The following is a 20,786-nucleotide window of genomic DNA, read 5'->3' on the forward strand; positions in this document are numbered from 1 at the left end:
CACACACACACACACACACACACACACACACACACACACACACACACGGTTATTCTGAGGGCAAGGGTTTGTAAGAGAACCAAAACATTCCCACTTCTGCTCACCCTCTTCCCATCTTCAGTTCTTTCCTTAAGTTTCTGGGCTTGTGGTATGTACGGTTTTATGAAATTCAAGTCTGGCTGTGGTTTTGGCAGTGGGGTGAGTTATGCCTCCAGTACGGTAGCTCTGGGTGGGAAAACCCCAAAAGGGCACATTGTACCTACAAGGTCTTTTCTTATGAATTGATGGTTTTCAGTTAACCATGTTAACATGTTAAAATGACAGAGGTCTCCCTGAGACATTGTATAGCCATATCAAATGGCTCTGAATATTTCCTTCAGTCACTTTTACTCTCCGCCCAAGAAGGGAGTGCTTCCTTTCCTTGCAGAGTAGGGAGGGAACTTCTGCTGTTTCAACAGTGGTGGTTTTAATGTTACTCTCAGGGAAGTACTAATATCCTAGTTCCTTCAAAGAAAAGAAAAATAAAGTCTTTCAAGATGTCTGTAGGAGTACGGGCTGGAAAATATACCAGACAGTTTTGTTACACTAATTAAAAATAAAAACAAAACTAATTTTAAAAGTTAAACAGGAGGCTATATAAAATGCCTGTATGAATTCCAAATATGTTGGCGGAAGCAAAGGAAAAAGAAGCCATCAGCTGGCTCTTCATGGGAAATCTTTCTAAAAACTATTTGGACTTTCTCTAGAAGAAGTTATATTCACTGATTAGTCAACAAAAGCCCAAATCCCATTGGAAAAAAGCTATACTCAAATGCATCAAGGGTGTCACACCTCTCCTCTTTCTATCTCCCTTCCAGCTCTCTTTTCTTCCCTTGAATGTAAACTCCCTGGCGGGCAGGGACTTGGATGCTTGTTCATATTTGCATTCCCAGACACTAGCACAGTGCTTGACCCACAGTAAGTACTTTCTGTGTCATCTATTGATTGTGGGTGGTGGTAAGGGGGAGGCAGAACCAGAAATATGGATAAGAGACCAAACTACGGCAGGCAGACAGTCAAGGGCTTTCTGGCTTCAAGAAGTACATAGTCAATCAATCAATAAGCATTTATGAAATACCTGGTATTACTAGGCACTGAGAATAGAAAGCAACAACAAAAATGACAGTCTGCTTTCAAGGGGCTGGTAGTCTATTAGAAGACAGGGTGTATATATATATATATATATATATAAAAAAGTATATGTGGAATAAATACAAAATAAATCCAAGGTAGTTAAATCTAAATGATAGAGGGCACCAGAGGTTTGGGTAGGAAGGAGACCTGGGAGGGCTTCATGTAAGAAGGGGGTGCTTCAGCTGAGCCTCAAATGAAGTGAGGGATTCTATGAGGTGGATGTTAAGAAAGAATATATTCCAAGACTCCAAAGCTGGGGAACTGGAAGAATGGTGGTGACTTTGACAGAAATAGGAAAGTTCAGCATGCTCTATAGACTGACCAGTCACTTGGTCATGTGGAACTGGAGCTCTAGAGCAAGACTGAGGCTGGAAAGATAGAACTCTAGAGATGATAATTAAACCCATAGGAAGTAATTAAAGGAGAGAAGTGGGGGGAGGGGGAAGAGAGGGAGATGGGGAAAGTACTAAAAGACAGAGACAGACAAAGACAAACAGAACGATCCAGAACAGAGCCTTGAGGAATTAGCCACAGAAGAAGGAAATAAAATGGATGGCAGGTTAGCAAAGAATGAAAAGAAGCAATCAATCAAGTAGGAAGAATACCAGAAAAGAGTAGTGTTGTGTAAACCTAGAGAGGATCCAACAGGAGATGATGATCAACACTGTTAAATGCTGAGATGCAGTCAAGAAGAATGAGGACTAAAAAAAGGTCACAATTTAGAAATCATTGCTAACTTTGAAGAGAGCTGTTTCAATTGAGTGATGAAATCAGAATCCAGACTGAAAGGGAGAAGAGAGGAAGTTAAGGCAACAAGTAGACAGTTCCCCTCATCCCCTACCCCCTAAGGAATTTGACTGAGAAATGGAGGAGAGGAGAGATAAAGGATGATAATACCTAGATCAGATGGTCAGGTCTAGTGTAGATCTTTGTTTTGAAAGGATAGGGGACCGTATTTTGAAAGGCGATAAGAAAGGGACTAATGGATAAGCAAACACTCAAGATTGAGTGGGGGAAGGTGATGACTGAGGGAGCAGTCTGCTGGAGGGGATAGGATAAAGTGCCTATGTAGAAGTATTGACCTTGAGCAGAAGGACTTTTTTATCAGAGACTAGAGGAAAGGAGGAAAGTATGGGGGATGAAGTCAAGTAGTTTTGAGAAGAAGAGAAGAGGAGAAAAGGAACTCCTGTATAGCTCAACTGGCTGGCTTCAACCTCCTCAGTAATATAAGAGGAGAGGTACTCAGGTGAGAGGGGAAAGTGGTGGGGAGTTGGGGTAGTGGAAAGCTTAAGAAAAGAAAAGAAGGTTTAAGATAGACTCTCAAGGAGTTGGAATAGGAAAACAATTAGGAAGAACAGGATTGCTTTGCTTTAGAGTGAGATAACCCAACTGAAGTTCAGTCACATAAACTGATATGGTACTCAGTCAATTCAGATAACATGGCTTCTTCCAGCTCTGGACAGCAACACCCAAGTATAAGCAGAGGAGGCACATGGTAGGAGCAATCTAGGGTTGGTGTTTGGCAAAGGATGAACAGCAAGACTAAACAGCAGGTGAAATGCCAGGCCTATAGTCTGGGAACAAGAAATATACAGAAGTTTAGAGGTCAAGGCAAAAGAGTGGGTCAAAACCCAGGCAAACAGTCAAGAGTCAAAGAACATGAAGAAGACAAGGTTTAGTACAGCAACACCTATGAGTGACTGAGGTCCCCAGGTGTGACTAGTCACCAGAGCTATATAAATTCCTGATCTTTGCCCCAAACCCTCTCCTCTTATATGCATTAATACTTATATATTTACATACTGAGTTTGGTGGACACCACCATCCTCCCAGTCACTCAAGCTGGAAACCTTGGGGCTACCAGTCTAGACTCTTTTCTCTCCATTTAAGCCACAAAGTTATTCTGTTCCCAAGATGAGCTGATTCTAATACTATAACATCTGTCATATTCATCTCCTTTTTTTCACTCATATTGTCAATGCACAGGTACTGGTCTTTATCATCATCTCTGACCTAAACTATTACAGTAATCTCCCTGAATTCAGTCTAATCCACCTACCACATTTCTGCTAAGATAATCCTACTAACGTACAAATTCAACTGTCTTACTCCCCCTGCTTATAAACTGTCAATGATTCCTTACTCAACCAGGAAAAAATACAAACTCTTCCTGGCATTTAAGGCCCTGTACACCATATCAAGGGGCAGTGAGGTAGACCGGTGGATAACTGCTGGGCCCAGAATCAGGATGATCCTATTTCACCTCTGTATCCCCTGTGCCTAGCTCAGTACCTTGTACATAGTAGGAACTTACTGAATATCTGGTGCATCGAACTGAAACAAACATACTCCTACTCATACTAGAGAAAATAGATGGAAAATACCACTGTCTTCCCACTTCCCATTTGAATACAGAATATACACCAAAGGGGACCACAAGAGAGATGTCCCAGGGACCTTTCTTTTAAGATTCCACAAAATGGGATATAGTTTCTTTCCAATTCCCTAAGACATAAGGGTTTGGGGGCAGATATTGCTGGAGAGATCATTAATTTCTATTCATATCACAATTCTGAGAGACCTCAAGAGCCTCTGACTGGATATGCTCCTCAAGGATACTGTCTTGTGTAAGCCCTAGTACCAGGAATGAAGCTGTGTTGAACAAGATCAGTCATTACTCTCCTTGGGCCTGGACAATAGGAAACTACTTCTAGCAGTCACAATTGATTAAATGACTCCTACAGTACCTTCTAGTTTTGGAATTTTATTACTCAGTATTGAACTATTGAATCAACCTACTATGATTCTTGCAAGGACTTGGCATGTCTACCAAAGGTTTTTTAATGTAGACCTACCAAATCTTTAATTAATCTGATCTGAGAAGGGATAGAGGAGTTCTGCGATATTTTATCTGACATCTTTCCAACCACAGACAAGGATGGTTGCTGGGTAGCCTTTCCTTCTTTCAGAACAGATAATTAAACAGTTTAGTGCATATGTGACTGAGCAGTGGGATAGACATTGAAGAGTGTTGCATTTTAATCCCAGTTCTGCCTATGTGGTTAAACCCCTCAACCTCCTATTTTCTCATCTCCAAAAAACAACAGGACTAGACTGCCAATGCTTCTGCACCTGACAGTAATGGATTCAGTGGAAACACAGGTCATCAGGATAATAAACAGGTTCCAAGTACTGTGCCTGAAACTCAAATCCCCTTCATGGAGAGCACTACCACAGATATCTCTAAGTTCTCAGCTTGCAACTAGAAAAATGAAAGGAAAAAGAAAACTAGGCTAGCAAATTTTAAATAATTAAAATGTGGACCTGTCCCAGGATTGCTATAAGATTGTGATGTCTGATGACTTCATCTTCCTTTGCTCCCATTCTCTTTTGGTCAGTGATGTTCACCCTATGATCTCCAATACTTCACCACAGTCGAACTGTCTACCTCCTTGGCGTACATTCAGCTATAAAACTGAGCAACTTGAGCTGATGTGACAAACTGCCATAAGGGAAAGAAATCATAGCAGGATATGCAGCAATTTCTGATGAATCTTTTAAGGCATCCAACTCAGAAAAGGAAATTGAAACAAAGATTGTTCCCTAGCATTATCCCTGTGAAGTTTTATATCTGAGGCATGATTGTTTATTCCGTTTAATGTCAGAGAACATTCTATTTTGTGAACAACTATTCATGAAAAGCAATGAAGAAAGAAATGATCTAATTAGAGTAGATAGAATTTCGTCATCGAATATTCATATGACTTAAAGCAGGACCCTTCTCACAGGCTTTTCTAGTAATAGGAATAAGGACTAGACCTATGATTTAATTGGCCCAGGAACTCTTGGATGAGGAAACAGCCTCCAGTAATGCAAGTTGGCATCTCTGCAATTTACAGGCTTAGAAAATTGTCTAGAAAACTGAGAGGTTAAGTGATTTGCCCAGGGTCACACAGCCAATGTGTGTCAGAGGTTGAAGCTAGAGCTTCAGACTCTGAGGCCAGCATCTCAATCTATCATATTTCACTGCCTCTAACTTTCACAGTAAAAGGAAAGAAAAATTTCTCTCTTCTTTCTTATCCCATAAAAAGAAAAAAAAATACATATAAAATGTGTAGATTGGGACATCGAACATAGAATGTACCCTCAAAGTGTCTATTGAAAATCAATGGGACCATCATTTTAGTTTCATACGGCTTAGACAAACAATTCTAGAAATGTCCTAGAAGCTTTAGTTAACTGAAAGTTAGATAGGAAATTCTTAATTTCTGATCTAGTCTCTGAAAATAGGTCAACTGGATTTCAGAATTTTTTTTTTTTATATTGCTTTTTGGTGAGGCAATTGGAGTTAAGTGACTTGCCCAGGCTCATACAGCTAGTGTCAAGTGTGTGAGGCCAGATTTGAACTCAGGTCCTCCTGACTCCAAGGACAGAGTTCTATCCACTGCGCCACGTAGCTGCCCCTGGATTTCAGAAAATTCTTGCAAAAAATGTGTCTCATCTACAGTGAACAGGATCACAAGATAAAAAGATAGATGGGAAGATATATGAAGATGGAATTTTATTTTAGGCATATTGGTAACAAATGTCTTACTGACCGTCATGCTCTGAAGGGAGAAATTGAAAACAGACAGGCTGATGAGTTAGCTGGTATTCAAGAAAAACTCAAACTCCTTTAAAACTAGTTTCTCTTCATGGAAAATGCATAAAATAGGGAAGTAAATGTCATTTAAATGGTTTTGTAAGAAATACTTAAGCAAGAAACAATATAGAACAGTCATTTTCTTCTTTGCCATCCCTACCAGTTCCTACAATTAGCTCATACACAATGTACCACTATTCCCCATGAAAACTAACAAACAAAATAAATACCTGTTCAATAGTATTCCCTTGCCCAGAGCACTGTCCTTTTACATATGTAATCAACTCTAGACCCTCAACTGAGAACAGTGTGCAATAAACCAACACAGGAAGTTTCTGACACTCTCTTAAACATTTTAGTACTCAAGAAAGACTTGGGTAACTGGAAAGTAACTATTATTCAAAGAATTGAATGTATTCTGTAGCTTGTAATAAGTTCTCATGATTGTCAAATATTAAAAAAAATGCAAAATATTATCATCTTATTATTTGAATTAGCCCAGAACCTCAAGCATATCATTTGTATTTGGCATTAGAATACAATACAATTGGGTAGCCTTTCCTTCTTTCAGAACAGATAATTAAACAGTTTTTAGTGCATATGTGGCTGAGCAGTAGGATAGACATTGAAGAGTCTTGCATTTTAATCCCAGTTCTGCCTATGTGGCTAAACCCCTCAACCTCCTATTTTCTCATCTCCCAAAAACAAAAGGACTAGACTGCCAACGCTTCTGCATCTGACAGTAAAGGATTCAGTGGAAACACAGGTCATCAGGATAATAAACAGGTTCCAAGTACTGTGCCTGGAACTCAAATGCCCTTCATGGAGAGCACTACCACAGATCTCTGTAAGTTCTCAGCTTGCAACTAGAGAAAATGAAAGGAAAAAGAAAACTAGGCTAGCAAATTTTAAATAATTAAAATGTGGACCTGCCCAAGGATTGCCCCCAATACAATCCCAATTAGGGTTGGTTTGTATGGGTTGGGGAAATGAGGAAGGAAGTGGTCCAGAAATGTATTGAGTGGGAAAAGAAAAAAAAAATTAGGTTTAAAAATTTCCCAAGCAACGTCCACACATAGATATTCAAGAGTTCCCTCCAAATGTCTCCAATGAATCAGTGAGTGAATCTTTGAGACTATGTTGGTAGCTAGAGCCTTCTTTTCAGAAGGGGTCAGCAGGGAATGTCTGTATATGGCACAATTACCAAATAGCTAATTTAGTGAATGCTCCTAAAGATGCAGATGATGAGACACACACAATTAATTACTCAATTAACAGAGGACTGTGAATTTGGGATTGTAATTTTAAAAATATCACCAGTAGCTATCTTAATAGAGAAACACCATATTTAAGACTTACCATAGGCTGTCATCACACCAACATAGGGCCCATCTACCACGTTCCTATTTTCTTCTGCCAGAGCCTTGATGTACCTTTTGCTGAGGTCCAATATTTGTTCACGAAGCATTGAGCTGCTTTCATGTTGAGTTCGTTGCTGGATGGTAAAATGCAGAAGCATCATACCCCAAATGAAGCCAAAAGTCACCAGGAAAAAGCCAAGTTTCTGAGAGGATAACTTCCATGGAGCAAAGAAAGCCATGGCTCCCAAGGAGCTGCTTCTTTCTTTGGGTTGGATCTTAAAGCACCAAAGGGAGATGCGAATCCATGGTGTTGGTCTCAAAAAGGACAGGCTGTCTCACTCAGGCTCCTGTGTCAGTTGGTGTCCTTCTTTCACTTCCATCCTGCTGTCAGAAGGGAGAAAAAAAAATCGGTATAGTGCAGCTAACCACAAAGAACAGACAATTCTCAGTAAACGGCACCAGGTTTCCACTTTGGTGGCTATACAATGTGAACTCTGAAAAAAGAAATGCTTACTTAAATATTTTGCATTATGTTGAGGATTTGACTAAAGTGGGAGGGAAGATTTGGCAAGGTGATAAGCCGTACAAATATAAAAGGGGAAGATGTGTCTGCATGTTTGAATATGTGTATTAACAGGTGTAATAGAACTTTACAAGTCAGGACTAAGTTTGAAACAGGAAACTTATTTTAAAATGAGTGAAGTTTCAATGGGAAGAGAGATCGCCGGATAACAGCAAACGGGTGACAGCAAACACCTCAGGGAGTTGGGGGGGGGGGGGAGGGGAATCCTCATCCTGGAATACCCCATACCACCCCCTTCTGCATTTCCTGTAACTGTTGCTTGAATTTCCAGTCAAAAAACAAAACCAAACACACACACACACACACACACACACACACACACGCACACACCAGAGCAAAGGGTTATTTGTATAGGTGATAATGAAACTGGGATTCCTCCCATGGGGAGTGGTTATGAGAGAGGTAGAAGAATGGCATTTCATTCAATCCAAATCCAGGCAAATGTAGACTTTTCCTAGGAATATTCAGAAGACAAGATGATTCCTGGAGGGCCTCTTTCCAAAGCATGATTACCAAATGGTTATATCCAGGAACACTGAGTTCCTTTTAATTTTCTCCCAATAAATTGAAAAGTGTCAGTGGTATCTCACTCTTCACTTCTACATTTTAACACATTTTCAAATGAAACACATTCTTTCCCCGTTAGTGTTGAAATTATGTCATACAAATTATGAAGTCCTGAAATAAGACTCATGTCTGGCCTTAAAGTGGCATCTCTTCTTTGCATTTTCATTTTTGTCTTTGTATCCACAGCACCTAACACAGTGTCAGGTACATAGCAGGTAATTAATAAATGTTTGTGTTTTGATTCTATGTAGAAATGACAAACTTCAATACAAACCAACTATACCAAATTTAACAAACAGGAAGGCCTGACAGGATAGAGACCCCTGAGGATCTGTAGACCAAGCATGAATGGTTACCATAATAAGTAATTTACTATCTTAACATGCAAAATAGGGAGGTGATTAAAATCTCCTAAGGATAAAGTACAGGCAGGGTAACCTAGCTACAGCAGTTAAGATCTGGGTTTAAATTCCTGGGCTGATATTTACTAGCTAAGTGAACATGGGCAAGCCGTTTAACTTCTCTGAACTTAATGAAACTCTCTAAGACTATAAATTATACATGGATCACCATTTGCATCTGTGGAAGATTGCACACAGAGTCAAATACTTTTAACTTAAGGATAAGATGCCATACTGTGAATTCTAGAAGCTTCCTAGGACATGACATTCCTTCATAATACTGCATCAGCAGAGGAGGTGTAGATGGGCTACAGTTTAATCAAAGAACTACCTATAATGATAACAACAACTTACACATAAAGTGCATTGTAGGTTTATAACAGAGAACACAGATTATGAGGACAAACCTCAAGTGTGGTCATAATCATTCCTAATAAGCAAAAGGCAAATGCAATCAAGGCACCTGATTTGACTAAACTTCAGGCTGACCACAGCCTTTCACTTAGCATTAGAAAATTTACCAACTCCCTCAATACTGCCCTTCCCCAATAATTTGGTACCAACTTACCTTTTAGACTTCATCTTCCACTGTTCTATCACATAAAACCTTTGTTCCATTCCTCGTCTCCCATTTTCTTTACCTTAAAACCCCTTGACATCATCCCCCAATCTCTGACAGTGAGATAGTCCTTTTCCTTGCCCAGGCCTTGAAGAAAGAGAGAGATTCCATAAAACAAAAGTGAGGAAAGAAACTGAACCTAGGCATGAGGGAAAGGCATGGTGATGAGAGATGAAGCATCATGGAGGAGGAATAGAAAAATAAGACCAGTCTGGCTATATGGTAAAGTGACATAGTGCAATGCATAATGAGGTTGGAAAAGTTGGCTGTGGTCAGGTTGTAAATGGCCTTAAAACTCACACAATGGAGTTTATTTTTGTTCCTAGAGGCCAAAGGGAACCAGTGGAGATGATTGAGTAGCAAAATGGTATCGTAGCTCAATCTGGACTTAAGAAAATGCATTTTGGTACAATATGGAGAATGGACTGGAATGGGAGGCACCTAAGGCAGGAAGATGAATTAGGAGGTCATTGTGATAATCTAGGTGAAAGATAATGAAGGGCTGAACTAAGATAATAGCAGATAGGAGCAGAAAGAAGGGGCAAGATCCTAGAGATTTTCTGGAGGCAGATGGTAAAATCTGGCAACTAATTGGATACACATGACAATGAATGAGTTCAGTGTAATGCCAAGGTTAAAAACCCAAGAAACTGAAAGTATGATTGTACCTTCAAAGAAAACAGGGAATTTTGGAAGAGGAGTAGATTTTGGGGGAAATATAATGAACACAGTTTTGGACATATTGAGTTTGAGATATCTCTGGGACATCTAGCTTGAAATGTAGAATAGGCAATTGGTGATGCTGGTTGAATCTCAGTGGAAAGCCTGGGCCTGGATAGATAGATGCGGTAGTCATATGCAAAATTAAAACCATGGGAGCTAATGAGGGAAAGACTGAAGAGAATGAAGAAAAGAGGGCCCAGAACAAAACCTGAAGTAAAACTCACTTATCATAATGGGGATGACATGCCAGCAAAGGAGATAGAAAAGGGGGGATCAGATAGGTAAGAAAGACAATCAGGAGAGAGCGGTACCATGAAAACCCTGAGAGGAGACATTATACAGAAGGAGATGGTGGTCAATACTGCAAATGAAGCTGATGGTCTGTTGATAACTTTAGAGGAACCAGTCTCATTTGAGTAAAGAAGTCAGAAAACAGATTGCACTACATACAGGGAGCATGTAGTTAGCTTCTGAGGGAGTCTGGCTGAGAAAGGAACGAGAGATATAGGATGACAGCTTCACATGATGGTCAGGTCTACTGAAATTTGTTTATTTGTTTTAAAGATGGATGGTGGATGAGAGGATGTTTGAAGGGGGGGAAGGAATCGGTAGATGGGGAAATGGTGAAGATCTGAGAGAGGGTGGGGAAGATCGAGGGTACAAATTGCTAGAGAAGACACGAAGGGAACGATATTATTCCTACTCCTGTTTGTATGTTAGTTTGTTGGAAAAACTGCCAAGGGACTTATCTCATGTTAAATTACTCTAGCATACACATAATTGTTTGTTGGTATAGAGTAGTTAGTTGATATAGAGTTCTCTATTTCAAACAGAAAAAAAAAAAAAGGATACTGAATCATACAAAGGATCCCTGGTTGAATGACTTAGAAAACCACATATTGCCATTATGTGCATTCTGCTGTGGGCAGCTAGGTGGCATAAAGCACTAGGCCTAGAGTCAGGAAGACCCGAGTTCAAATCCGGTCTCAGACACTTACAAGCTTTATGACTCTGGGCAAGTCATTTAACCCCATTTGCCTCAGTTTCCTCATCTGTAAAATGGGCTGGAGTAGGAAATGGTAAACCACAGCAGTATTTTTGCCAAGAAAACCCGAAATTGGGGCATCTAGGTGGCGCAGTGGAAAGAGCACCGGCCCTGAAGTCAGGAGGACCTGCGTTCAAATCCGACCTCAGACCAAACACTTGACACTTACTAGCTGTGTGACCCTGGGCAAGTCACTTAACCCCAGTTGCCTTTAAAAAAAAAAAAAGACCAAAAAAAAAAAAAAAGAAAACCTGAAATGGGGTCATGAAGAATCAAACACGACTGAACAACAGCAACAAAATGTTCTACTGTATTTTATTTATTTTGTGAAACATTCCAAATTACATTTTAATCTAGTTCTGGCCCACTTGTTTGACACCTCTGAAGTATAGAATATGAGCTCAAAGCATAAGCCTGAGAAATGAGTAGTCTGACTTTCTGCAGACACAGAAGGATGAGATTTCTTTCTTAAAACAATAGAAACTATTACATAAACGCAAGGCAGTTAGACAAGAGCAGGGTTCAGTGAACAGAGCACTCTAACTGGAGTCAGGAAGTGCCAAGTTCAAATCTTGTCTGAGGCACTTACTAGCTGTTCCTGGGCAAGTCACTTAATCTCTGACTGCCTCAATTTCCTCATCTGTAAAATAGGGATAATAATAATAGCATCTACCTCCTAAGGTTATTGTGAGGATAAAATGTGTATTTGTAAAGCAGTTTGCAAACCTTAGATTGCTGTATAAATTCTTCCTACTATTACCATCTCCACACACTCAGATACAGTAATGTCAGAAACTATCTCAGTTTTTATCAGGAATATGAAGTAATAGGACCACGCCCCCAAAGGAAAAAAGAAAACTTCAAGTGAGAGAAATCCTCATGTCACAATAGTAGTAAAGGGAGTCAAATGATGAGTGTATTGCCAGGAAACCCTTATTAGCAAAAGGTTTAATAAAGTGATCATCAAAATAGCTGCACATTTATCACAGGCTCCAGAGTCACTGGAGTTCACATAACTGCAGGTTAAGGAGCTGTCTTGTCTTCACATATTGCAGCCCCAGACTTTTCTAGAAAAGTTATCCTTTCTGCTGCATTAAGTACTAGGAGTCTCATGGGGCCTTCTGCCAGACAGACTAATAATGGCTCAGAGTATGATTCTCCCCATCCGTGGTTAGAAGCTGTTAACCTCCATTGTCTGGCTATGATTATCTAAATGTCCAGTAACACCTTTTGCGCTCAAGGAAGGAACTGCACTTCCTTCTTGCTGTCAGGAATACCAGCATCCTCCCAGTCTCCCAGGCTGGCATCCTAAGCATCATCTTTGACTCCTCTCTCTCTCTGTCTCCTGTCTCTCTTTTTCTCTCTCTTTCCTTCTTTCCTTCTTTCCTTCTTTCTTTCTTTCTTTCTCTCTCTTTCTTTCTCTCTTTCTCTCTTTCTTTCTCTCTCTCTCTCTCTCTCTCTCTCTCTCTCTCTCTCTCTCTCTCTCTCTCTCTCTCTCTCTCTCTCTCTCTCCCACCCTCTATTTCTATCAGTGGTCAAATCCTATTGTTTCTTATCCTGTAAGGAAGGAAAATAGGAAACAAGCATTTATTAAGTGCCTACTATGTGACAGGTACCATGTTAAACATTTTGCAATCATTTGATCCTCACAACAACCCTTAGAGATAGGTGTTAGTTATTATTATCCCCATTTTACAGTTAAAGAAACTCAGGTAGATAGAGATTAAATAATTTGCCTAGGATCACACAGCAAATAAGCATCTGTGGCTGAATTTGAACTTGGATCCTAGCACTCTAGCCATTGTGCTATTTATCTGCCTCTAAAGGCTCTACCAGCACTAACTCTACGATTCTATATAAATAAAATAATATAATTGTAACTATTTTATGACTTTTCTCCACCTTCCCCCCCATCCTCAACTACATCATTCTTTCCCTTCTCCCAGACTAACAGCCTTAGAGTAATTTTTGCCTCCTCCTGCTTCTTCATCCATCATTAGCAGTCTGTCCAAATCTTCCTAATTTTTCTTCCATAATATATTGCTAGTTTGGACTATCTTTTTCAAAGCCTCCACCTGGACCACTATATGAGCTTCTGAGTTTGGTTCAATCCAGTGTCTCTACGCAATAATATCCCTTAAAATTGTTTTAATCATACCATCTCTCCAAGCAAAACTCTCAGTGCTTACCTTTAATCTACTTTATCAATCCTAACTCTACAGCCTAAGAGAAAATCTTAGGCAAGTCACTTAACTTCTAAATGACTTCTAACCTTCCAGGTAAATATATTAATATCGTAACCAAGCTCTAAGAACTCCACAGAGCCTGCTTCGGTTGCCTTCATGGCCATTGGAACAAATTGTTCTCATCCACCCATTCTGCCAGGAAAGGTCCTCACATTCTTGGGGTTGACATCTTCCTTACTCACCTATGGGTTTGAGGCCTGTCGGTTCCTCTCAGCCTGATTTAGCCTATCTGCTGAGATGGTTTTACTGGTGTTTGGCTGCTGCACACGCTACAGTTTCTTGGAGCCACAGGTGAGAGTTGGGTAAAGGTAGACACCAAAGGTGAATGAGCAGTCTTAGAGCTTGGTTAGACATCAAAGATGCTCAGGTCATCTAGACTTTTTTTCTGCCACTGGACTTCAAGGATGCTGGAAGAGTGAGTGAAGCTGACAACTGTGTAACTCTGCCTCACTTAAATCTAATTCACGTTCAAATCAAGACATCACCAGTGACATCATTGGTCCTCTTCGAAAATGAAGGACAAACAACAACAAACAACTAATGTGCTCCTTCATCTTTGTATCCCCTGTGCCTAAAGACCTTGAACCCAAGAGAGATTTAGTAAATTATATGTTACATTGAATAGGCAGCTAGGTGGAATGTTGGATAGAGTGCTAGGCCTGGAGACAGGAAGATATGAGTTCAAATTCAGTCTCTGACACTGTGTGATTCTGGGCAAATCACTTAACTCTGTTTGCCTCAGTTTCTACAACTGTAAAATGAGTTGCAGAAGGAAATGGCAAACCACTCCAGTATATTTACCAAGAAAATCCCAAATGGGGTCACAAAGAGTTGGACACAGCTGAAACCTATTGGAAATAACATTGCATTGAACCCAACACACAGCTCTTCCTTTTAGCACTAAAAAAAAATACATGCACACCTCCCATTCGGATAAGGAATACACCAATGAATCTCCAAGGACCATAAGAGAGATGTCATAGGGACCTCCCTTCTCTTACAATCCCACACAAAAGTATCAAAAATTTCTTTCCAATGACCAAAAACATATTTGGAGGGTGGGGCAAATATTGATTGAGAACACATAGATTTCTGCTTGCATCACTATTTAAGTATGTAAAAAAGGCCCTTCTTATTAGCTGCTCTCCCCTCCCTATCCCTGCCATTACTTCCATCACAGCTGTTCTATTCCAGCATGCCTGCCAGACTTATCAACTGTGTGTCTTCATTTTTGCCATCCAGCTTCCCCATCTTCACTTAGCAGGCTTCCTACTTCCACTACAAGAAGAGGACATTTTTCAAAAACTGTTCAAAAGTAATGATAACATCTAGCATTTACATAGGACTTTCAGTTTGCAAAGTACTTCACATATATTTTTTTCATTTGGTCCTCAAAAACAGTCTTGTGGGGTAGGTGCCATTATCCCTATTTTACAGATGAAGTAACTGATGCCCAGGAGAGGTTAAAGGACTTGTGCAGGGCCACACAGCTGAAAGGTGCCTGAGGAATGAAAGGAACTAGTCTTCCTGACTCCAAGTCCAGCACTTGATATACTGTGCCACCTAGTTGCTTAATTAATTAATAGGAACAACATTTATATATAACTTTAAGGCTTGCAAAGTTTTTTTCATATGTTATCTCATTTGATCCTCACAACAACCCTGTGAGAGTTTTGAGATGTCATTGCCCATGAATGTGTTTGGGAGCATGCTTTCCATCTCCAGGTAAAGGATAAATTCCTTGAAGATGGATGGGTATAGTATCTTATATCTTTTGTATCTCCCTCTCCCAGCTATCCCACTTCTACAGAATTTAGGGCAATGCTATGTACAGAGAAAAAAGAAAGCTGAGGTGAAGTGGGGGTGGGAGTGCAATGTAAAGAACTGGACTGTTTGAGTCAAAGGAACTATTTTCTAGCCTTCATTTTGCTGCTAACAGTGTGATCTCAAAAAGTCACTTTCTCCCTGGTGTATTTCCTCTTCTACAAAGTGAGAGACCTGGAGAAGATGACCCCTGAGGTCCCTTTTAGCCCCGACAAAGATAGGGATCATTGTATGAGCCATGTTAGTTTACTGTGATCTTCACTAATGACGAGATGTAACATTTATTAAGCAAAATGCTTAATAGCTTTTCAAAACATAGCAAAATGCTGCAATAGCTTTTCAAAACAAAGGCTCATAACATAAACACATATACTCTTAGTTCTCATATTGTTCTTTTTGTGTGGTTCTCTAAAACACCTATTCAATATATTGCATAGTATAGTTATCTACATTAATGTTTCCCACTTGCCCCTACACACAGACACGCAGACACACACACACACACACACACACTCTTCATTACACTGTACAAGTTATAAAAGAAAGGACAGGTATTTTACCTAAACTTTGTATTATTTCCAGCATTTAACACAACAGGTGGTTAATAAGATGTCTGCTGTATTTTCATTTGACATTTTTTAAAAGTTTTCAGTAGCTAACCACACAATGCCTTTGCCATTTCACATTTCCATTCCTGTCTCACTCATCTCCTCTAGAAGGAATAGAATATGACAAAGTTTATCAAGCAAAGGTATGCTAGCAAATGTTTAAACCACCAGTTTTAGGGGTGGAAAGGAATGTAAGCAGAATACAATTTTTTTTTTTTAGTGTGGCAGTCAGGGTTAAGTGACTTGCCCAAAGTCATACAGCTAGTGAGTTTTATGTGTCTAAGGCCCTGTTTGAACTCAGGTCCTCCTGACTCCACTGCCGGTGCTCTATCCATTGAGACACCTGGCTGCCCCAAAACGAGTCAGTCAACAAACTTTTTTTTTTTTTGGCAAGGAAATCAGGGTTAAGTGACTTGCTCAGGTCACACAGCCCATGAGGATTATGTGTCTGAAGCTGGATTTGAACTCAGGTCCTTCTGACTACAGAGCCAGTGCTCTACCCACTGTGCCACCTAGCTGCCCCCAGAATACACTTTTAAACTGAATCTGCATCAACATTTCCCTGATCATTTCCTAAGTCTAGACAATCAACAAAACAGAAAACTAAATCTTGTTTGGGCGCACTTGCCTATTTTCAAAGTGTAACTGATCACGCACTGAAAATTTAACAATTGGTTCCCCTCTGAGCTGACTTCAATCCATCCTTGGAAATAACTGACTATAATTTTTGTATTTAAGGATACGTTCACTCTCGGTAAGGTCAGAGGAAATGAACTGTAATTAAGTATTAAAATACTAACATTTAGAAAGATACACAATCCAGAAATATTATTGCTAGGGAGAAGTAAGAGTTAGTTACGTAGCTCTGAGTAGAAGTAGGATGAAATTGGCAACTTTTAAAGGGCTAGTAGGTTTGGAACATGGAGAAAAGGCAGAGTGAAAGGGATGCTGAGATGGATGAAGTGAAATGTTAGAGTCTCAGGTTAGAAGAACTAAAGGTGAGGTATGTATACACATAGTATATGTACATGAACACACATACATGTGTATGCATGCGTACATGCACTTGCACACACTGTATATACACAGGTATGCATGCATACTCATGTATTATATGTATATATGGGTATATATACATGGACCTAAATATGTATCTATTTATATCTAAAAAAAAAAATATATATCTATTTATATCTAGATGTGTATAAACATACACATATACACACATGTGTGCATGTGCATATGTATGTATATGTTATCTGTGCAGAAACAAGAAAAAAAATTCAGGAAACCACTATAGATGGAACCCACCAGGCACAAGTCTTTCCTCTCTTTCTCATCCTATTCAGATCTAATCCATGCTTCAAAGGTCGACCTCAGATGCTACGTACTTAATGAAATCTAATGATATTCTCTGCAAAAAGTGATCTTTCTGTCCCTCTGAATTCCCAAAGCACTTTATATCTTCTCATGTATACATAACTATTTCTCATGTGTATATAACTATTCCTCCATAACCATATTCTCTCATGCAACAGTATCATTGTGCACTTGAATGAACAGCATATGTGCTACAATATAGGGAACCTGCCTCAAGGTTGAGTGTTAGCCTTCTCCCATAAATTATTCCCATGTTCCATTAAGTGGCAGAACCTTTTTCTGGCACAGATACCCCTTCTAGGTCAGGAAAGGGAATGACAAATAATGTAGTTATTTACACTGAGTGACTCTAAAAGGGTACGATTACCCATTGCGCCTTTCCAAATTTAACTCCACTTCTGAGGTCCAACTCAAGTCCTACCTGTTCCTTTTTATTGGGTACCTTATATAGGAAATTTTTACAAACATTTGTCTCTTCCCATCAACCTCTCCCAATTAAATAATAAAAAAGAAAAAAGAAAAAAAAAACCTTGGAAAAGTCATAGTCCAGCAAAACAAAATTCCAACATTAACCACGTCCAAAAATGTATGTTTCATTTTGGATTTTAAATCCATCACCCTTCTGGCAGGAAGTGATTGCACTGATCAGAGTTCTAAAGTTTTTCGAAGTGGTTTTCTTTATAATGATGGTGCTATCGTATAAATTGTTTTCATAGCTCCGCTTCAGTCTGCATCAATGATGTCTCTTCCTCTTAAATGATCTATTTCATCATTTCTTACAGACTGGCAATATTCCATTATGTTCACGTACCATAATTTGTTTAGCCATTTCCTAAGAGATGGGCACCCTTTTGTTTCCGGGTTTGAGCTACAATAAAAAGAGCTGTTGTTTTTCTACATAATGGCTTAATTTCCCAATGCTCACTATAGCACCTGGCACACAACAAGACTTTATTAAATGTTTGTTGACTTGGCTTTCCTCTTTCTTTGTTCTCTTAGGAGGAAGTTCTAACATTTCCCAAGATTTCTTTGACCAGCCTACAGTGATTTTCTCCTTCTCTGAATTTATATAATTATCATCATTTTATCACATGGATTCAGTTCTCAATTATCTAGCACCTTGTATTGTTTCACAAATGTTAGTCTTGTCTCCCCAGGTGGGTTAAAAATTCCTTTAATAGCCTGGGACTATGCTTTTTATTTCTCATTGTTCCACAACATCTTCCATAGATTTGAATACATAAGCAAGCCCTCAATAAATACTTGTTCGATTGAATGGAGAGCTAATGCGTTTAGTTTTCTTTTTCCTTTTTCTTTTGAAGTGTTGGTTAAAGCAGGTAAGGATCAAAGCCAGTTTCAGTGGACTATTAGATCAAATCCTTGAGCTGGCTTATAGGTTGCTTTTTTACACAGCTTCCTCTCCCCCACTTTACCCTCCCCACCTTTTTTAAACGAAAGTATAGTCTGAAATGTCACTAATATCACTTTGAACAGATTTCCAATGAGAAGATGGTAAGATTGCTCATTCTTTCCCCACTGATAGTGTCCTTTAATAAGCTCCTATTTTCTGAGACTGTTCTCTGTATGCTACAGTTTATATAGTACTTTCATCTCCAGGGATCCTATTCCCCTACCCAGCTTTAATGACATACTAATGCCTATCATGCACCAAATTTTAGTTATGTCTTTGACTTATTTTCTTTTGCAAACTTGACCTTTGACCTCCTTCAACTGTAACCTAACTTAGTTTCTCTGAATCTCTATTTCTTGCTCTCACAGGCAGTCAAAAGTCACTTTGCAGTTTCTGTCCAACAAATAAGTAGAGAAAAAAAATTTACTCTGGGAATTAGGGAGTTTTCTATAGAACTGAGTCTGACATCTTTAAACTGGAATAGATTTAGGGGCTGGGGCTCCTGGGTGAAGATACTCTCTCTACCAGTGCACTGTAATTTATGTATCCTGAGCTGTCAAGGGTCACTGAGCCAGAATGATCAGTGATGGGACTTGAACTCCAATCTAACCACCTCTCTATCCAGAACTCAGGATTCTTCTTACTTTTAACCATTTCTACCACAGTAAACAGAACACAGAGAAAATAATTCAGCTCTTTCTTGAAAATTCCAGGTGTGCTACAATGCAGGGATGCCCTCAGGGGCTGTGTGGGGTTCAGATGTGTGGGGTAGTTTGTTCTGACACTCAACGTCCTCAGGCCACTGGGTCTTTTTCCTGAGCATTTTCCTTTCACCTCAGTAGTCACTTTTCAGTGCTGTCACTGGGTCAGCTAACAGCAACCCACATCATTCTTCAAATCTGATGTCTGTTGAAAACTAGGGCAGAACTGAAAGTCTACAGGGGGTATCAGATCACCAAGCTTATCAAATCACTAACCAAAATTTTACACAGAATCCTAAGTCAAACATCTCTGTCCTGAGGGTTGCTCTACTTCCTCTTACAGAAGAAAGTACACCAGCTTTCTGACAACTATTTTCATTTTTTTTTTAACTTTAGCCTTGGGATCCTGGCTATCTGGATTCTAGATGTTTGAAATATTTAGAATTTTGACCTATCCACATCTACAGGGACAGTAGAGATCAATCTAGCCCAATATCTCATTTTACTGGTGAGAAAACTGAGGTGAGAGGGGTAGTGAGTCAGCCAGAGAGAAGTTTTAAAAAAAAATAGCACTGCCAGAATTTAAATTTATATACTCTTACTTTAAATCCAATGTGATTGTTCCACCTCACCAAAATGCCTCCTTAGAAACATTATTGGAGCAGCTAGGTGGCACAGTGGATAGAGCACTGGCCCTGGATTCAAGAGGACCTGAGTTCAAATGCAGCCTCAGACACATAACACTTACTAGCTGTGTGACCCTGGGCAAGTCACTTAACCCCATTGGCTGGCCAAAAAAAAAAGAAAAAAGAAAAGAAACATTATTTTACATAGTTCCTAAAATTTCTTTGTGGTTTTCCACCTACCTTCAGCACTAAGAAGAATTAGCTTCATTAGCGTTATTAATTTAGGATTGATCAGACATTCTAGATTTCTTGTGTTTGACACCAGATTCACTTTCTTCCTTAATTTAATGCTTAGCTGCTTCCTGGGAAGGTGATACTTTTCTATCTTACTATTTTCACTTGACTGTTTGAAGTATCATCTAGAATTTGTCTCCTACTCAAAGACTTGGTCTCCCTTTGTGCCTGTTGATTTGTAGACTAGCATCTTCAACAAGGAGAAAAAAATCTCAATGCCAGAGACTAATTAGCAAATGGTAGGCCAGCCAACTTGGGACCTGGACTCTGAATCCATATTGCCAAGAAGCAAGAAAACCGAATCTGGAATGATGACTCCCTCAGTACTTCAGATAGGTGGGCCTCTGCCAACGGGGTATATTTAATGAAAACGTCTGGCTTCTGTTTTCTTTTTGGCTTTTGTTTTCCTTTCTGATCTAGGCCAAGTAACTTGGCTTCTCAGGGCCTCTGTAACCCCTTCCTATAAATTAGAAGTAGTTTCACTGGTGTATTAAGTAATTTTTTAGTCCCTTAGGTGCAGTTAGGAAATTATTTATTTTTATGTTATTATTCAGTGCACTTAAGTCTGTTGTCCAATTTCTG

At 39.4% G+C, this 20,786-nt stretch overlaps 1 protein-coding gene across 7 annotated transcripts in view; it reads right to left on the reverse strand.

Moving 5' to 3' along the window:
* MGAT5 (alpha-1,6-mannosylglycoprotein 6-beta-N-acetylglucosaminyltransferase) overlaps positions 1 to 20,786 on the reverse strand; it is a 371,902-nt gene that overhangs the window by 214,946 nt on the left and 136,170 nt on the right. For 5 of the 7 annotated variants that reach the window (XM_027835550.1, XM_027835549.1, XM_027835551.1 and 2 more), the window contains one exon: positions 7,175 to 7,560. In XM_027835550.1, the coding sequence (XP_027691351.1) occupies positions 7,175 to 7,415 (241 nt within the window). In that variant the 5' untranslated portion in view covers positions 7,416 to 7,560. The remainder of the gene's footprint in view (positions 1 to 7,174; positions 7,561 to 20,786) is intronic. The other 2 variants (XM_027835555.1, XM_027835552.1) reach the window with 1 other exon arrangement.

This window comes from Vombatus ursinus, unplaced genomic scaffold (assembly GCF_900497805.2).
Source record: "Vombatus ursinus unplaced genomic scaffold, bare-nosed wombat genome assembly UNPS02014816.1, whole genome shotgun sequence".
Lineage (NCBI taxonomy): Eukaryota > Metazoa > Chordata > Mammalia > Diprotodontia > Vombatidae > Vombatus > Vombatus ursinus.